Genomic DNA, 16,129 nt, shown 5'->3' on the forward strand with positions numbered 1-16,129 from the left:
CATATGCACCCATTGGATTACCAGCATAACCAACAAGATCTCCAACCTTTCTCCCAGTAAGTCCAGGACCTACTGCAGTTACCACGCCAACAGCCTCCATACCTGTTATCAGGACAGTTAAAAGTAAGATTGTGAAAGAGGTATTTATTATGTACCAACAGCCAACAGGAAACTGCGGTAACAGTTGACAATGAGTATTTGATAGAGGCAGTGTCAAATGTGTCGACCAAAAACTGATATTAAGATAAAGACATTCTTCATAAAAAAAAGTAGTTCTCAATCATCGATGTTTTCTTGGGATAATGCAAGGTCTTCTATGCCAACAAATTTGCTGAAGCTATAGTCATATCGAACAGGAAAAGTAGTTATCTGAACACATGGTGTTAAATACATGATTCATACAATATAGGTGGAGGTGACAGTATAAGAAATAGAGAAGGAATTGGACCTGGTGTGAAGGGGAATGTAGACGCCTTGTAAACCCCTTTCCGGAAATAAATATCAATGAAATTCAATCCAATAGCCTTATTTTTCACTTTGATCTCACCATCCTTTGGCTCCCCTATTTCCACATCCTCCCATTTCAGGACCTATAACGAAATGCATTGCATAGTAAGTAATACACTAAGAATGCAATACAATGCATAACTAACTCCGCAAAAACAGGATCAAGTGGGAGCCTTCGGGTGGATTCGCGAAAAGGAAACTACTCAGTCAGAATTTATATCTTCACAGTTTAAGTTCAACAAAAAACATCCATTCCATACAACATTGCCCTAACAGACAGAGACATCAAGACTATTTAATTAACCACATTGAATATAGTGAAAGCAAGAGGTTTCAGGTGTCTAACAGACCAAGAAGTAAAGTGGTAGACTATCATCAATGCTAAAAGAAAGCTTGCAAGACTGGTTTCTCAGATATTCAGCACAGCAAACAAAGTCGCATCCATCTTCTGTCGATCCACAAGTAAAGTTCTCTAATGTTTTAGATTATCAAGAGGGATATAAGTCAATGATCAAATTAGGGATACTTTGTCCGCATCAATTCAACATATGAAGACAGGGGAAGTTTACTGAAAACTGAACCCGAAAAATAACAAAGGCACCAAAGCACAACCGTGTGATCCTACAAACATACAATCACTCAACTCAATACAAAACTAATACTGATTAGAGACTCCAGAGAGCACTATGCAGCAAAAATCCATGGAAATTTCAACAAAGAATTTATGCACAAACCACAGTTACGAAGCTCCATTCAACGCCCAGGCCCTAATACAAAAAGTGCAATTGGTTAAAACCTTTCCTTTAACAATGATCTCAGTAAGTATGCTGAACCCAAGTAGAATCCAACAAGCCTTAAATACAAATTTAGGCTAAAAACAATCCTCAGCAACATCCATTCCGACAAATTTCCTCCAACTAGAACCACAAATGACAACAACCCATTTGCTATTATGACACACTGGATTGAACAACACTCACAAATACTTAAAATTGTGTACAAAGATAGAGAGAAAAAGAGAGTGATACCTCAGGGCCGCCGAATTCATAGACCCTTATAGCTTTAACCATCTTCGATGGTACTACTGCAGACGAAGAGACAGGCCGAACTGCTGCTCTATTTTGAAATTTAACCGCAGAAGGGATGGTTTTGGCAAGCGCCCGTTGCAGTTGATTGAGTGAAGAAGAACCCCAGCCAAAGGAGTTTTGTGGGAAGCGGTGGTGATGATGGTGGAATTTCTTGAACTTGGGTATAAGCATTGGTGCGCAATGAATCACAATCATTAATATGGTCAATCAAATGAGGAGAAAATTGATGATGCAATTGATTACGTCTTTCGCGTTTCGCCTTCTGGATTTTGCAAACGCCAAATATTTTTTAGATTATTTGGCCTATGTATACACTTTCACATCTAAATTATTTTGATGTAATATTTATTTTTTAAATTAATAAATATAATGTTTATCTTTGTAATTGAACCAAAATATTTCTCATATACTGAACAATTATATTATTTTAATATATTTAATATTCGTACATTAAATTATTTTTTTAAACAAATAAATAAAATTAATTAAAAATAGAGTATAAAGATAATATATATAGTGGATACATACCAAATATAATATAACCCACAACTCATATATATATATTTTAAAATAAATTAACAAATATATATGCTTAGCCAAAAATTAAATATTTTTAGAAAATAAACAAATAAATAAATATATATATCATATTTTTTCTAAAAAAATATATTAAAAAAATTGATATGTAATTACTAATTTATATCTAAAAGAATAAATAGTTAATAACATAATTTTGTTATCATAATACTCGAACTATTTAATTCAATAATTTATTTATTATAATTAAAAGATATTTCAATTAATTTTTTTTAATTAAACTTAAAATAAAAAATTATTAAAAAGAGAAATTCATTGCATTATATATACTATATATATATATATAACAACAGGGCAATATTATCTAAAAATTTAATTATATAGTGTAAATATTATATTTATTAATTTAAGTAAATAAATATTATATTAAAAATAATCTAGGAGGGCAAAGTGTATTTTACCCTTTGGGAGTTCAACTTTGTTAGGCAAAGTATGAGATAAAAATCCAACAATTCAAGGTTGAATCCATATTATATTAAGTATTTTCTTTGAAATGATCGATATATATATATATATAGATATTGCATGTAACAATTATTTAATTTTTTGACAGTAATGTTCGTCAATTTAGATTGAGTTGGATATATCCTTATTACAAGAATGTGCGACTCATTTCACTTCAACTCACACATAAGTGTATTTTTTGAGAACTCAAACATATGGTTCTACAAAAATTACATAGATAACAAGAAAGAAACATTTAATTAATTAATACCAATCCAAATGCTTCTTCGATATCAATATTTATCATATCACAAATCTTTGGAGATCACCAAGAGCCCAAACATATTGAGGCTACACATACATTTTCCTTTCCAAAAACACACATACACCCCCCCCCCCCAAGTAAAGGGCATCCCTCATGCAATCTTGAAATTAAATTGCATTGGAAGCTACACACTATAAATATATTTCAACAACTAAAATAGTTAACCACAAGCAAAATCCCAAGATTTTTGACCCTAGTTATCTAGTTGGGTCGGGTTCAAAGGTAATTAACCACGGATCTATAGGTTCGACCTGGCTGCCAACCTTTTGGAATCACATGTTTGGCCACTAGAGTTTGGCCCGAATACTGAGATGTCAATCGGATCGAGAATGGAGGGTGCAGCTCTGAACCGGGGTTCAGCTGCCAGACCGCTCCCCAGGACTGGTTCATTTCCCACCACTCGTCTGGTTCACCCGATGCTTGTTGTAGATCAACCCGGTTGAGGTCCCCATCCCCTTCTTCAAACTCGATCACCGCTGCGAAATAGTTAGGGTTTGACCCTAGATCGACATGGAATGCGATATTTTTTCCTGAATAGTCACATGCAACACTAACACAAAAATATATATGATGTGAGATCAAAATTTAATAATTGTTCTAAATTCAATAAATGAATAAGTCACTTCGAGTTTTTATTATATTAATGGTATTGTATTTCATATTACACTCAGCACATACATATGTTAAATATATAAATCTACCTCATATGTGTAGCTAACAAATATTTTATTTATGTAAGATTTATATATGAAGTGAGAAATGAGATGTAACACCAATTTATTACCGACGACTCAAAATGTAGAGAAGTGAAGCCCTACGAATTAAACTAATATTTGCAGTTAGAGATGATTTTAATTAAAATTTTAAAATTTTTAACAAAATTTATCAATGTATATAATTTTTCTTTCCACCGCAAAGATTAGGATGAGTCATAACAAATGATTTTAGTTAATTAGCATAAAAAGGATTTAGGGGGTTGGATTATATACGGAAAAAATGCAAGCAATCTATTGTAATATTAATAGTGAGCAAATTACTCCTCTGTAAAAGAAAATAAAAAAAAAAAAAGAAGTGACAACACTTTACCTCCATGTGTTTTTAAACATATAACAAGTTACCTCCTGTGTTTTTCAAAATAAAGCAATTTATCTAGTTGTCCAGGTAGGTAAATTGTTTCATTTTAAAAAACACAGGGGCTAAATTACAATTATCTTTTCTTTTACGATAAAAATAAATTGCATTAAGTGTAAAAATGTACAAGCTATACAATTATGTGGTCGAGTATGTGTGCCATGGATACAATTATCTTTTCATAAGAGGTAATTTGCTCATTTGTAATATTACAGGAAGGTAAATTATTAAACCCTTATATCTACTAGTACACGCGTGTGGTTACTCGAATGAATGTGTACAATTAAATAAAAAATTTAAAAATTATTTTTTAAAAAATATATTATAGTTGAAGAAATTAAGAACATTAGAAAAATAAGAAAGTTATAAGAAGTTGAAGTTAGTAGAAGTTGAGAAGAGTGGACAATTTTATGTTTAAGAAAATGAGAAAATTATACAGACCATAATTTTGAGACACCATAAACGCCATCTTCAATAATAACAACTAGTGTCTGTGGCACACTTAATCCAGCCAGCATAAGTAAATCAAAATTTTAAAAATTAATTTTTATTTTTAAAAAATTTTATTCTCATTTTAATTAAAAAAATTAAGAATAAAAAATTAAGATTGTTGTAAAAAAAAGTCGGCGGAGGTTGAGAAGAGTGTGCAATTTGACGGTTATGAAAAAGGGAGAAAATTATTAAAAAAAGAAAAAGAAAATAGTAATGAAATAATATAAAAAACAAAAATTTAAATAAAAATGTGAGACACGAAAAATGGACGCTTTCTTAATAATAAACTGACCGTGCAAATCGAATTTGTAAGACTCCAGCATCACGGAGTCTATCCTCTTGGCCAGGAATGGCCATGGCGCCGAACGCTGTTCCACTTAGGTCGAAGTGTGCTGAATCTGAGAGGCACATCCCTCCAGGGCAGAAGTCCGTTATCACCACCCGTACTGGTCTTCGGGAACACGACGGATGTTTCGTACATTTTATCTGTTATATATATTTGTATTTATTAGATTAATAAATTTATGTGAACATGAAATAATTAATTAGTATATAATCACTAACATAATTAGCGTTTTCAAACTCGCACTTATCAGATAGACTGATGTACAGTTCAAGAAAGATGACTGTTGTTTTACGTCAATCAGTACCTGATAGCAAGCACCACATTCCTTGCCTGATTTATAGAGAGACGGGCCTATTCCGGTCACCAACGAAGAGAACGGAGCTTGTGACACGAGGTTTCCATAACCGCATGCTCCTCCTGCAATCTTAGTGTCAGTTAATTCATCTATCAAGTGTAAAAATGGACAGTATTTCTTCATCATAGTTCAAGCAAACCGCGTACCATCACTCCCGGCGCCGTCAGGGCTGCCGTACCACGTTGCACCGGCCGACGACCAATGGAGAGCTCTGGTGGACAGGTTCAGGTGTTTGTGTCTGAAGGCTAGACATGAGTTGAACAAACAGAAGAGAACAAGTGAAGAAGTGAACAATAGGCATTGTGATTTGGGCAAATGACCTGCATTTGTTGCCATTTCAAACTTGGTACCTAGCTTGAGTTGCTTCTTGGAACTACTAATAAGTCACCAGTATTTATAGCTGAAATTCTTGAGCTGTTGCTATCCAACTCTTGCAGGCTTGTTAGCTAATTAATTTGAATTCAACAGCAGTTCAAATTCACTATTTCAAATTATTAAACATAAGCTAATGTGATTAATTTTTTAGGATATAATGAAATTTCGGTCCGCTTACTGTAGGATGATATCAACATCAACGAGGCCTTACTTGATCGGTAAGGTAAGGTCTCACGATCGAAAGGTTGTGAGTTTAATTTATATGAATATGTCTACTTTTCTAATAGTTTGTTGTTTCTTTTACCTCATTTGAATACGTTCGCTAATTTGAATTACTGAAACATTGAAACAATCGTTGAATTTAGTTATATTGAATAATATAATCAACTGTGTACTATAAAAAAAAAAAAAAACTATATATAGGTTCGTGGCACTTCAATTCTCTATTTGAAAATTGCAATTGAAAACTATTATTTGAAAAAAAAAAAATACAAATATAGTCCAAGCCTCGCCGGAAAAAGTTAAATTGGTCGGCAATTGTCACATACCTTACACATGGCTTAATTAATTCGGGACTTTTTAATTTTTTCCGACCACTTTTGCTAATGTGGCATGAGAAAGTTAATAAAAAAAATATAATTTTAGCCCCATAAGTATAAAAAAAAATGCTACATCAACAAAAATTAAAAATTAAAGGAGTTATGTGCCGGTATCTGCTGATTTTCAAATTTAGCATTTTCTAATTATATTTGAGCTAAATATACTATTTTTTATTTAATTATTTCCCTCAACTACAAATTTAAAATAAGAAAGAACAAAAGTGGCAATTCCTACCATTGTAGGATCAATATTGCATTTCTTTTTTTAAAAAAAAATTATTATTTGGTAAATTCTTGCAATTAATTTGATAAATTTATTAGTGTGAATTTAAATTTTAATTTAAATTCTTACAGAAATCGAACTCATATTCTCCAACTTATTTATATAATTTCGATCTTAAAGCGTTATATAGTTAGAAATTCAATATTGGAGCATATTAATTAGTAAGCATATGTTATTTTCATTTAATTTCTCCTCACTCCGCTTTCCCCTCTTCTACTTTTAAGTCTATAAATTTAAAAGAAAAATAAGCCAGAAGCTCCTTCAAAATTGCTTCTCCAACATATAAATGTTCATTCCGAAGTTGGTCCTAGACATTTTTACCCTCCAATTTTTTACAACCCCAAAAACTCCCGACTTCAAATATGTCATTTTCCTCTTTCAATGTCATGGGTATATCAGTAATTTCATAAGGGACTGTTGTAGCATTTTTTTCGAATTTATCTTTTTTATATATTTTTTTGATAAGTTCAATTTTTACTGCAACTCAAATCTCCAATTTTCTTAAATGTTTTTATCACTACATATGAACAACAGATATATCTAACAAAAAATCTCGTGTTCGAACTTCATCATGTACAAAAAATTTTCAGACGAACGACAGTCCTTGCGAACTCCTTCTTTATATAGTTAAATCAATTATTGGGATCTAGAGCCAAAATCAAGCTGCTAAATATCTTTGTTCTTCCCCAAAATTGCATGGCTAGGAAATTAGCAGCCTAATTACGCTAATTAATTAACATCAACATTTAATTAAATTAGCAAATACTTTAATTTGTCGGCAAAAATGGGGCCCTCAACGATCTCGGAAAGCTTTAATGTCCGAAACAAGAATCAAGATTTTCCAATAAACGAGCCGTTGATGGTGGTTATCGGTCGTTGAAATTCATAGTGACCATTATTTGGTCACGTAATTCAACGGCCAAAATTAAATCTTGGATCATAGAATAATAATATAATGTGGGGATGGTGTTAATATTTCAATTCTTGATTTGGATTATTTGCATATAATTAATAATATTGATGTGGGGGAATTTTGGCATTACTCAACAAAAAATCACTTCTTGGATACAATTAATAGATCTTATGAGAGGGAAATCACACCCACCGGATCTTGCCTTTTTATTTCTTTCCACTATATTAGTTATGGGATTTCCTTTTTGTTTTTTTTTTAAATAAAGTTCTTTGAAGAAATTTAATATGGGGTAAATTATAGTGAGCTTTTTCCTAATATTTGATATAGCTATAGATATCCTATCGTTGTTTGAAAAAATACCAGTGTTCCTTTTATTTTACCGGCCATTAATAATTAACCTAGTCCATTAAGTTTTCATTTATTTTTTGGTGGACTGACCAAAATTTATTTATTTTTTAAATTTTTTTGATGGACTAAGTAGATAATTTATTTAATAATTTTTTGTTTAAAAAAAATAGCAAAGACAAAGTTAATAATTTCATATCTCATCCAAGTATTGTATAAATTCATAAAATATCGGGGGGAGGGGGGTATTTATGATTTTTAAATAATAATATTCGTATTTATGCTAAATTCAAAGGAGCTCGTTGTAATTTACTTTTAATATAGACCAATAAATTTTTTTTGGTGGGAAAAATATATTTCCACTATTTATATTTCATGGATGTATGCATCTTTGTTTTGCCCTTCCATATATGAGATTACAAAAAGCTACCATTACCAAAAAGAAAAAAGAAATTAATTTTCTTATATTATAGATTGTTGCTGTTTAAAAATCATAATAAATTAATATTATTTGATCATATTCAATTAATATTTGTTATACATAATTTTAATTATGACCAAAATATTTACTATTATTTATAAGTTGTGGCTAAGATTTTTGCCTCACTTGTTGAAACAAGGGTTAAAGTCGTTGTGCTTTATAATAAGAAATCATATTTCTTCTAATGTATCTTGGATTAACAGAGCTCATAAGTCTGCTCATGAGACACCACAAAAAAATTAATTATTTCCTACACCATAAATCACAACCATTTAAAAAAATCATAGTAAATCAATAATATTTACTACGGTCAGATAAAATTGATTCAAAATTTAAGTTTTGGACCACAGTTACCTGTGGCATCACTTGCAAAAATATCTTATAGCCATAACGATTTTTTAATATACAGGTAATATGAATGTCATATATATATATATATATACACTCAAAGTGTAACTATATACAATTTGAGTGTATAATAAACATTCAAGTTATGCCATAAAAAAAAGTTAAAAAAATAAATATGTATTCTAATATGAGTTTAGGATGACATCATCAAATTGGATGTGATTCTCAATTTTTTGATATAATTATATCACAAACTTCCATTGACATTTTGTGGTTGTCCATGTTTTTGGACTTTGCTTTGTTCATGCAATTACATAAAGAAATATTTAATAATACTTGGAATTTTTTTGTTCTTTATTCCTAATATCAATGCTCTTGGGATGCTACTCAAATAGTGTGTATTAAATACATTTTTAATTGGTATTTTCAATTATAATACGTATAAACAAAATATGTTTTTATTTTTAATTACTGTTTCAAAAATTAAAAATTTAAAATAAAAACACAAACAAATAGGCCTAGTTTTTTACGATCGTTAATTAACATTTAACATTGGTTTTCACTGGAAAAATATTTATCGTTATTTTTAACTATTACTAATATTTTTGTCTCACTTGCGAAAATAATAACAAATAGTTGTCGTGTTACCATCTTTATTGATATTTGTCATGATTTTATATTTTTTATTATGATGATTTATTTTTGAATATTAATAAATTATAATCATTGTCTTTATATCAGATTTTTCACATTTTATCGATGTTCCTATTATTTTGGAGTTCAATAAATAGAGTATGATAAATTGAAAAAGAAAATTGATCAAAACCAATAAATTCTAGTTTTTGAAATTGTATAAAAGCCCATTGCGGGTTATACGGACTTGGGCCTACAAAGGGCCTTATTGGGTTTACTGGAATTCTTTAATTTAATTAGGTCTTTGGGCTGTTTTATCATTTTTCCTATATTTCATGCTTTTGGATCGGCAACGAAAGAAAACCTAAGTGATTTCAATTTAGGGACAATTACATCCCATGTCGTGAGGTTTTGTATAATTATATGTACATCTTTTGTGAATTAAAAAATTATATTTAATATCTCAAAGGTCTGCTTTCATCTAACAAATAAGTTTTCAATCAGTCAAATTCATCGAATTTGTTGATATTAACAAAAAAAATTCTATATTTACTATCGGTTTTGTATAATGCATACGAGGAGGCATATTTTCATTATTATAAGAATTTTTTTAGTCAAAAAAAATTTATTGACTTGCACTAAGTCTGTTATAAGTCAATCAAGAGTAAATATCAATTTTTGTTTAATTTTTTTTTATTAATATCAATAAATATAGTAAATGTTGACTAAAGAATGAGCCTATTTATTAGAAGGAAGCAAATGTTATAGGTACTAAACATAATTTTTCAAACTACAAGGAGATTTGTGTATAATTACAACAAACCTAAAGAGAGGAGCGTGTAGTTATCTGTTGAACTTATGATACATTGTGTTCAGTGATTAAGGCTGACTTGTGAGGTTTTATAAATAAATTTGAAATAGGGGTTCGAGTCTTATAGAATATATGAGTATTTATCTCACTTTATATAAGTTTAACGTAATTTATTTAATGTTTTTTTATTATATTAATGTCTAATTAATTGAATTGAGATATTGCACCATTACTCAATTTTTTAACAAATAATCATATAATTACGATTTCTATAAGAAAGAATAATAAGGTACAAACTTCAAATCATCCAAAATTTGTTTGGATAATTTAATATGGAAAAAATGATTTCAGAACCTTCAAAAATATCATTTTCAATCATATTTGGTGAACTATCGATAAAGATTTTTTTTGTTTGAAATTATATAAAATCTTTTCGTTAAATATTTCTTTCAAATTAATTTTTTCCATTCAAATGTAGCCTAATTTGCAGCCAAACACCCTTTAAGGCACACAGTTATCAGCCAAACATTGCTATCTTGATTTAAGGGGGTGTTTGGCTGCAATACCAATATAAATATTTTATAAGATGCTTTTGACATTTAAGAAATTGACAAATTGCAATCTACCTACCCATATTATGAAAAATAGGCAAATAGCTTTCTTATAAAAACAAAAATAGCAATTTATCCCCCTATATTTTTCAGAATGTAGTAATTTACCTCCTTATATTTTTAAAATTGAAGCAATTTACCTCCTCAGACAGGGAGGTAAATTGCTTCATTTTTTTTATAACACAGGGGGTAAGTTGCTAGTTATTTTTCATAGAGGCGTAATTTGCTCATTTAAAATGCATTAAATCCTTTAAGAAAGAGTTGAAAATTTAATTAGTTGTCAATTGAGATGAAATTAATGTACTAATTAATTTGGGGAGTAAGACCAGCACGCTATGATGTCCTTGTACCAAACGAATTGGTGTGGATGTTGATAGGTAGGACGTCATTGATGATGTTAAAATAAGGATAGTATAAGAAGAGAAAAAGAGATTGAAGACAATTGGAATATGATGTCCTTGGTAGGTGTAGTAGATAATTCGAATACAGTGCTCATGGGGCGGGACTACTTGACTGTAAAGAATAATGAGAATGCGATTTCAATATCCTTGAAAATTTGAGATTGAAAATGAGAATATTTTATTGTTGAATTAATATTTTAACAGAGTTACGAGCTATTTAAAAGAAAGGATTCTAATTTTAATTTACGTAAAATAGATTTGAAATGGGCTAAAATTTGGACTGTCTTAAAAATTCATGATTTTCTGTTCAAAAACATCCTATTATGCTAGCAATAATACATAAAAATATCAGTCCCAAAAGACAACTACAAAAAATAGAAAATATAGTTACATTTGATTGAAAAATAGAAAAATGTAAAGAATCATCGGACAATGATCTAAATGATGGAATTTTAGGACGAACAACGGCACCTTACAACATAATAGTGAGAGATTGGATTATCCTCTCGAAGACAATCGAATCGGTAGGTAGATCGTCCCCTAATTCTAATATTGGATCAAAAGCTACGATTGTTTCAGACCACACAATCAAAGTGCTAAATCTTTAACTTATGCCTATCCAAATGCTCCAAAAACTCATTGCCTCTTGTTCTAAATCAGTTGCCTTTTCTAGAAAAAAAATTCAGTTAGAACTAAAATCAAATTTAAACACTCAGCACAGTGTTAAATATTGAGAAACTTAAATGTACTTCATGTGTTTGAATTTAGAAAAGTGTATTTACGGTCTAATGTATTTATGCTAAATTAGTAAGGCCGTAAAAGAAAACAATATCAAGGCCGTAAGAATGTCTAGAGTAGCAAAAGTTGTACTTGGGGTATGAAGGGTAAACAAAACCTTAAACACTATAATTACAAATGAACCACTGATCCAAAAATGATAGTGATCATCGTGAGTTCGTATATATTTGGAATCAAGTCAGGTCCGACCCGATTAAAATTGGCGCAAATCTTGACCTCTTTTAATGTTATTGAGAAGTTGGGGGCATTTATATCATTTCCAGGTACCATTATATACTATGATGTCTTAGCTAGCGATTAAGGCTAAGGTTCCATGTAACTTGGAGGTCATGGTTTCGAGTTGTGATCAACTCTGCAACTTAACAAGAAGAATCTGCAGTTTATTCCCAACTGATTTTCAAATATTCTTCGTTTGTCCCGGTGATCACATGCTAAGTACTTGGCCCATACACCAATGATTGTAAGTTTTATTACTTGTCTGTACACATACAATGTTGATGTCTGATAGTGAAAATTGTGATGAGATCCGCAGAAACACAAGACAAGCATCAATTAAAGACTTTTCAATCAGGTGGACCTTAGGATGTTGATTTCTTGCAGTCGTGTTAGACTAGTCCAACACCTCACTCTCATTCTTCCATTGACAAAACCTTTGAACTAAGATCAAACACTACTGTAAGGAACTATGGCTGGTGGATTTGTAATTTCAAGTGAAGGAGGGCAATACAATGGAAAAGTTACGTGGTTCGTCGTGCTATCGTGCATGATGGCTGCCATGGGAGGTGTCATTTTCGGCTACGATATTGGAATTTCAGGTGATCTTACGGTAAATAAATAAACGATGAAATGACTGATCACTAGTCCGAATTCTCTACTTCTCATTGGTTTTGCATTTTGTTTGCAATGATTAATGATAATCGATGTTCGATAATCATTTAGGTGGAGTGACATCTATGGAGCCATTCTTGAAGAAGTTTTTCCCAGAAGTGTACACCAGGATGAAAGAGGACACTAAGATCAGCAACTACTGCAAATTTGACAGTCAATTGTTGACGTTGTTCACATCCTCACTGTATTTAGCAGGCCTAATCGCTTCGTTTTTCGCATCATCCGTCACAAGGGCTTATGGCCGCGAACCGACAATCCTCTTCGGGGGTGCTGCGTTTCTTGCAGGAGCAGCACTTAATGGCGCAGCCATTAGTACATACATGCTGATTTTCGGTAGAGTCCTGCTTGGAGTTGGCGTTGGTTTCGCAAACCAGGTTAGCTCTACCGTGCACTTGTCCATCCTGATAATATAATTTTGAAAAGACGTCTCACTGGGGAGAAGGACGCTTGAAACCTATATGTTGCTCAATGTATTTGTCTCTGTCTGATGTAGGATGATAGCACACACTCACCATCATGCATTTGTTTTCAGGCAGTTCCCTTGTATCTCTCAGAAATGGCGCCGGCTAAGTACAGAGGAGCCTTCAACAATGGATTTCAATTTAGTGTAGGAATTGGAGCCTTATCTGCCAACTTGATCAACTATGGAACTGAAAAGATCAAAGGTGGTTGGGGCTGGAGAATTTCATTAGCATTAGCTGCAGTTCCAGCTTCAGCTCTAACTCTAGGCGCAATCTTTCTCCAAGAGACGCCTAATAGCGTCATCCAACGCACCAACAAGTACGACAAAGCCAAAGCAATGCTGCAGAGAATCCGAGGGACTAATGATGTCGAAGCAGAACTGAACGATCTCATCAAAGCAAGTGAGAATTCAAGAACCATAAAAAGCCCCTACAAAAACATCCTGCAAAGAAGCTACAGACCTCAGCTTGTCATGTCGATAGCGATCCCCTTCTTCCAACAAGTGACGGGAATCAACGTCATAGCGTTCTACTCTCCAATAGTCTTCCGCACAATTGGCTTTGGCGAGAGCGCGTCTCTCATGTCCTCGGTCATGACAGGAGTCGTGGGCATCGTCACCACATTCTTGTCGATGATGATAGTGGATAGAGCCGGGAGACGGTTTCTGTTAATAGTTGGTGGAATAATAATGTTCGTCTCGCAAATGTTGGTTGGGGCTATAATGGCAGCCAAACTAGGGGACCATGGCGGACTAAGCAAAGGGTACGCCGATGTCGTTTTGGTCTTGATTGGAGTGTATGTTGCTGGTTTTGGAGTGTCATGGGGTCCCTTGGGATGGTTAATTCCTAGTGAGATTTTTCCGTTGGAGATACGGTCAGCTGGACAGAGTATATCCGTCGCAGTGAATTTTCTCTTTACTTTCTTAGTTGGGCAGACATTTTTGTCAATGTTGTGCCATTTTAAGTCTGGGATTTTCTTCTTCTTTGGGGGGTGGGTGGCGGTGATGACCGGATTTGTGTACGTGTTATTGCCGGAGACAAAAAACGTGCCGATTGAGCAGATGGAGAGGGTGTGGAGAGGACACTGGTTCTGGAAGAAAATTGTGGGAGGAAGGCAAGAAAATGAGGCATAATTAAGATACTCTCTTTGTTTAGTTCCACATTTTGATGTTGATGTCAACATAGGCAAAATAAACCAAATTAGGTTCTTGTTGAGATTTGTTAATTGAGGAATGAGTTGATTTCTGTTTATATGATCCTCCAACTCATCATCCAATTCTGTCCGAAACTGAGGTTCTTAGAGATGGGTATGGGGATCAAGAATAATTCAATCGTAACACAAGTTAAAATTTAGAGACGGATTTAAACCAGAAAATTATTCGAATTGACCAAAATATCAAGATTAGAGACGGGTTCAGAATCAAGAGTAACTCAATAATGTTAAAAGATGAAATTAGAGACGGTATCAAAATCAAAGTGTCATCAACTAAAATTTACGAGGAAATTTATACCAATAAAAAATTAAAAAAAATAACAATAACTCAATATAAACACAAATTACCAAAATTTTAGATTCACACATCAAAATATCACAAAAAATTTATACGACTTTGATAACCATAAAAATTTAAAAAGTATGTAATATTACCAATTGGACGCGCTTTTTAGGAAAAAAATAATATTTTAATTAATCTATTAAATCAGGAAGGACCAATCATATGCTCTCGCTGAGTAAAAATCACTCTAATCAGAATGTCAAATCAATCAAAATCATCAGTAACTATCCAAATGTGGAAAAAAAGAAGAAGAAGAAGAAAGAGCATCCTCAATAATATTATTTTCTACTGCAATATTTACGACCAGTACTAATGTCTGCATAAGGACACAAACAATGAAAGATAACGATGTTTCGTTTCATTTATTATTCAATAATGTTCATCTCTTGCTGTCATGTTTGACTTACTGTTAAGTATATATATTTTTGCACATAATAATAATGAAAAAGGGTCGTATTCTATACAATATTCGTACGACTAATTTAATCAAGAAAGCAATTGTGTTGTATGATCAGCGTAATTTTATATTTTCACACTCGATTTATATAAAAAAAAAACAATAAGAGACGATAGGGCTTAAATCTTTTCACATCAAACAGTAGAATGCTACTTCTGTGCATAGACAACTTCATAATTTGTACCAGAAAAAGGAAATGTCTGCTCAATAATGAGTGAAAAATTGAACTGTTCTTGAGGTAGAAATGCTACATAGGAAATAGCATAAACATGTGCTCAAAATTCATTCTGATTTGCTCATTTGCTGCCTCGTGCTTCTTGCTATTGACTGTTGAGAGGTCGTTCAACAACGGCTAGTTGATACACTCGATGAGTATGTTGAATTAAAAAAAGAAAAAGAAAAAGAAGAGATAATATCTATGTTTTTGCGGAAAAAAATTATTAAGTACGATACTTTCTTTCTTTCTTTTTTTTTTTTTATCATAATAGAATTAAGAAATATATTTATGTTGATGAGTGAAACACACTCGATACGTATGCATAATTTAAAATTTTATTATATGTTTTGTCTGATTAAACAAAAAATCAAAGATAAAATAAATACACTAATCAAAATTGTTTGGTTAGAAAAATTTATTTAACCTGCATTAAATCAATACTAAGTTAATAAAAAATAAATATAGATTTGCATTTATTTTTTTTATTGATATCAATAAATTCTGTAAATTTAAACTAGTAGATGAATTTATTTGTTGGATGGAGAGAAGTATTAGGTGTATTAGATGTAATTTTTTAAAATATAAGAAGTTTATATGTAGTTACACCAAAACTTGATAAATTTTGAAATCTTCATTTCTGTATAATTATTTTAAAGAATTAACTCGA

The 16,129-nt window shown here is 31.6% G+C and overlaps 3 protein-coding genes across 5 annotated transcripts in view; 1 reads left to right on the top strand and 2 right to left on the bottom strand.

The window, feature by feature from the left end:
• The window catches only part of LOC105160627 (quinone oxidoreductase), a gene marked incomplete in the record, with an annotated part of 3,154 nt that extends 1,370 nt beyond the window's left edge, over nt 1-1,784 (bottom strand). Inside the window, 3 exon segments of the mRNA XM_011078096.2 lie at nt 1-102; nt 449-590; nt 1,536-1,784. Of these exon segments, the coding sequence (XP_011076398.2) occupies nt 1-102; nt 449-590; nt 1,536-1,766 (475 nt within the window).
• On the bottom strand, nt 3,159-5,653 carry LOC105160737 (expansin-B15). The gene is made up of 4 exons (XM_011078217.2): nt 5,432-5,653; nt 5,235-5,347; nt 4,877-5,070; nt 3,159-3,511 (listed from the first exon to the last, which is right to left on the bottom strand). The coding sequence occupies exons 1-4, from the start codon at nt 5,619-5,621 to the stop codon at nt 3,178-3,180; spliced, it is 831 nt and encodes a 276-aa protein (XP_011076519.1). The 5' UTR covers nt 5,622-5,653; the 3' UTR covers nt 3,159-3,177.
• LOC105160629 (hexose carrier protein HEX6) lies at nt 12,169-14,483 on the top strand. 3 transcript variants are annotated; one of them, XM_011078098.2, is made up of 4 exons: nt 12,169-12,343; nt 12,416-12,698; nt 12,823-13,145; nt 13,304-14,483. In XM_011078098.2, exons 2-4 carry the CDS (start codon nt 12,569-12,571, stop codon nt 14,363-14,365), a joined length of 1,515 nt encoding a protein of 504 aa, XP_011076400.1. In that variant the 5' UTR covers nt 12,169-12,343; nt 12,416-12,568; the 3' UTR covers nt 14,366-14,483. The 3 variants fall into 3 exon arrangements, with proteins under 3 accessions (XP_011076400.1, XP_011076399.1, XP_020549123.1); XM_011078097.2 differs by having other exon boundaries at nt 12,169-12,698; XM_020693464.1 differs by lacking the exon at nt 12,169-12,343 and having other exon boundaries at nt 12,570-12,709.

This window comes from Sesamum indicum, linkage group LG4 (assembly GCF_000512975.1).
Source record: "Sesamum indicum cultivar Zhongzhi No. 13 linkage group LG4, S_indicum_v1.0, whole genome shotgun sequence".
NCBI classification, from domain to species: Eukaryota; Viridiplantae; Streptophyta; class Magnoliopsida; order Lamiales; family Pedaliaceae; genus Sesamum; species Sesamum indicum.

What these genes read in the sequence shown, in the direction of transcription:
- LOC105160737 (XM_011078217.2), bottom strand. Translation starts at nt 5,621, where the DNA reads ATGGCAACAAATGCAGGTCATTTGCCCAAATCACAATGCCTATTGTTC. An exon ending in TGACGGCGCCGGGAGTGATG is followed by an intron (nt 5,348 to 5,431) that starts GTACGCGGTTTG and finishes CTAAGATTGCAG; the next exon opens with GAGGAGCATGCGGTTATGGA. An exon ending in TTACAAATTCGATTTGCACG is followed by an intron (nt 3,512 to 4,876) that starts GTCAGTTTATTA and finishes TTTTTGTGTTAG; the next exon opens with TGTTGCATGTGACTATTCAG.
- LOC105160629 (XM_011078097.2), top strand. Translation starts at nt 12,569, where the DNA reads ATGGCTGGTGGATTTGTAATTTCAAGTGAAGGAGGGCAATACAATGGA. An exon ending in CTACGATATTGGAATTTCAG is followed by an intron (nt 12,699 to 12,822) that starts GTGATCTTACGG and finishes ATAATCATTTAG; the next exon opens with GTGGAGTGACATCTATGGAG. An exon ending in GCGTTGGTTTCGCAAACCAG is followed by an intron (nt 13,146 to 13,303) that starts GTTAGCTCTACC and finishes ATTTGTTTTCAG; the next exon opens with GCAGTTCCCTTGTATCTCTC.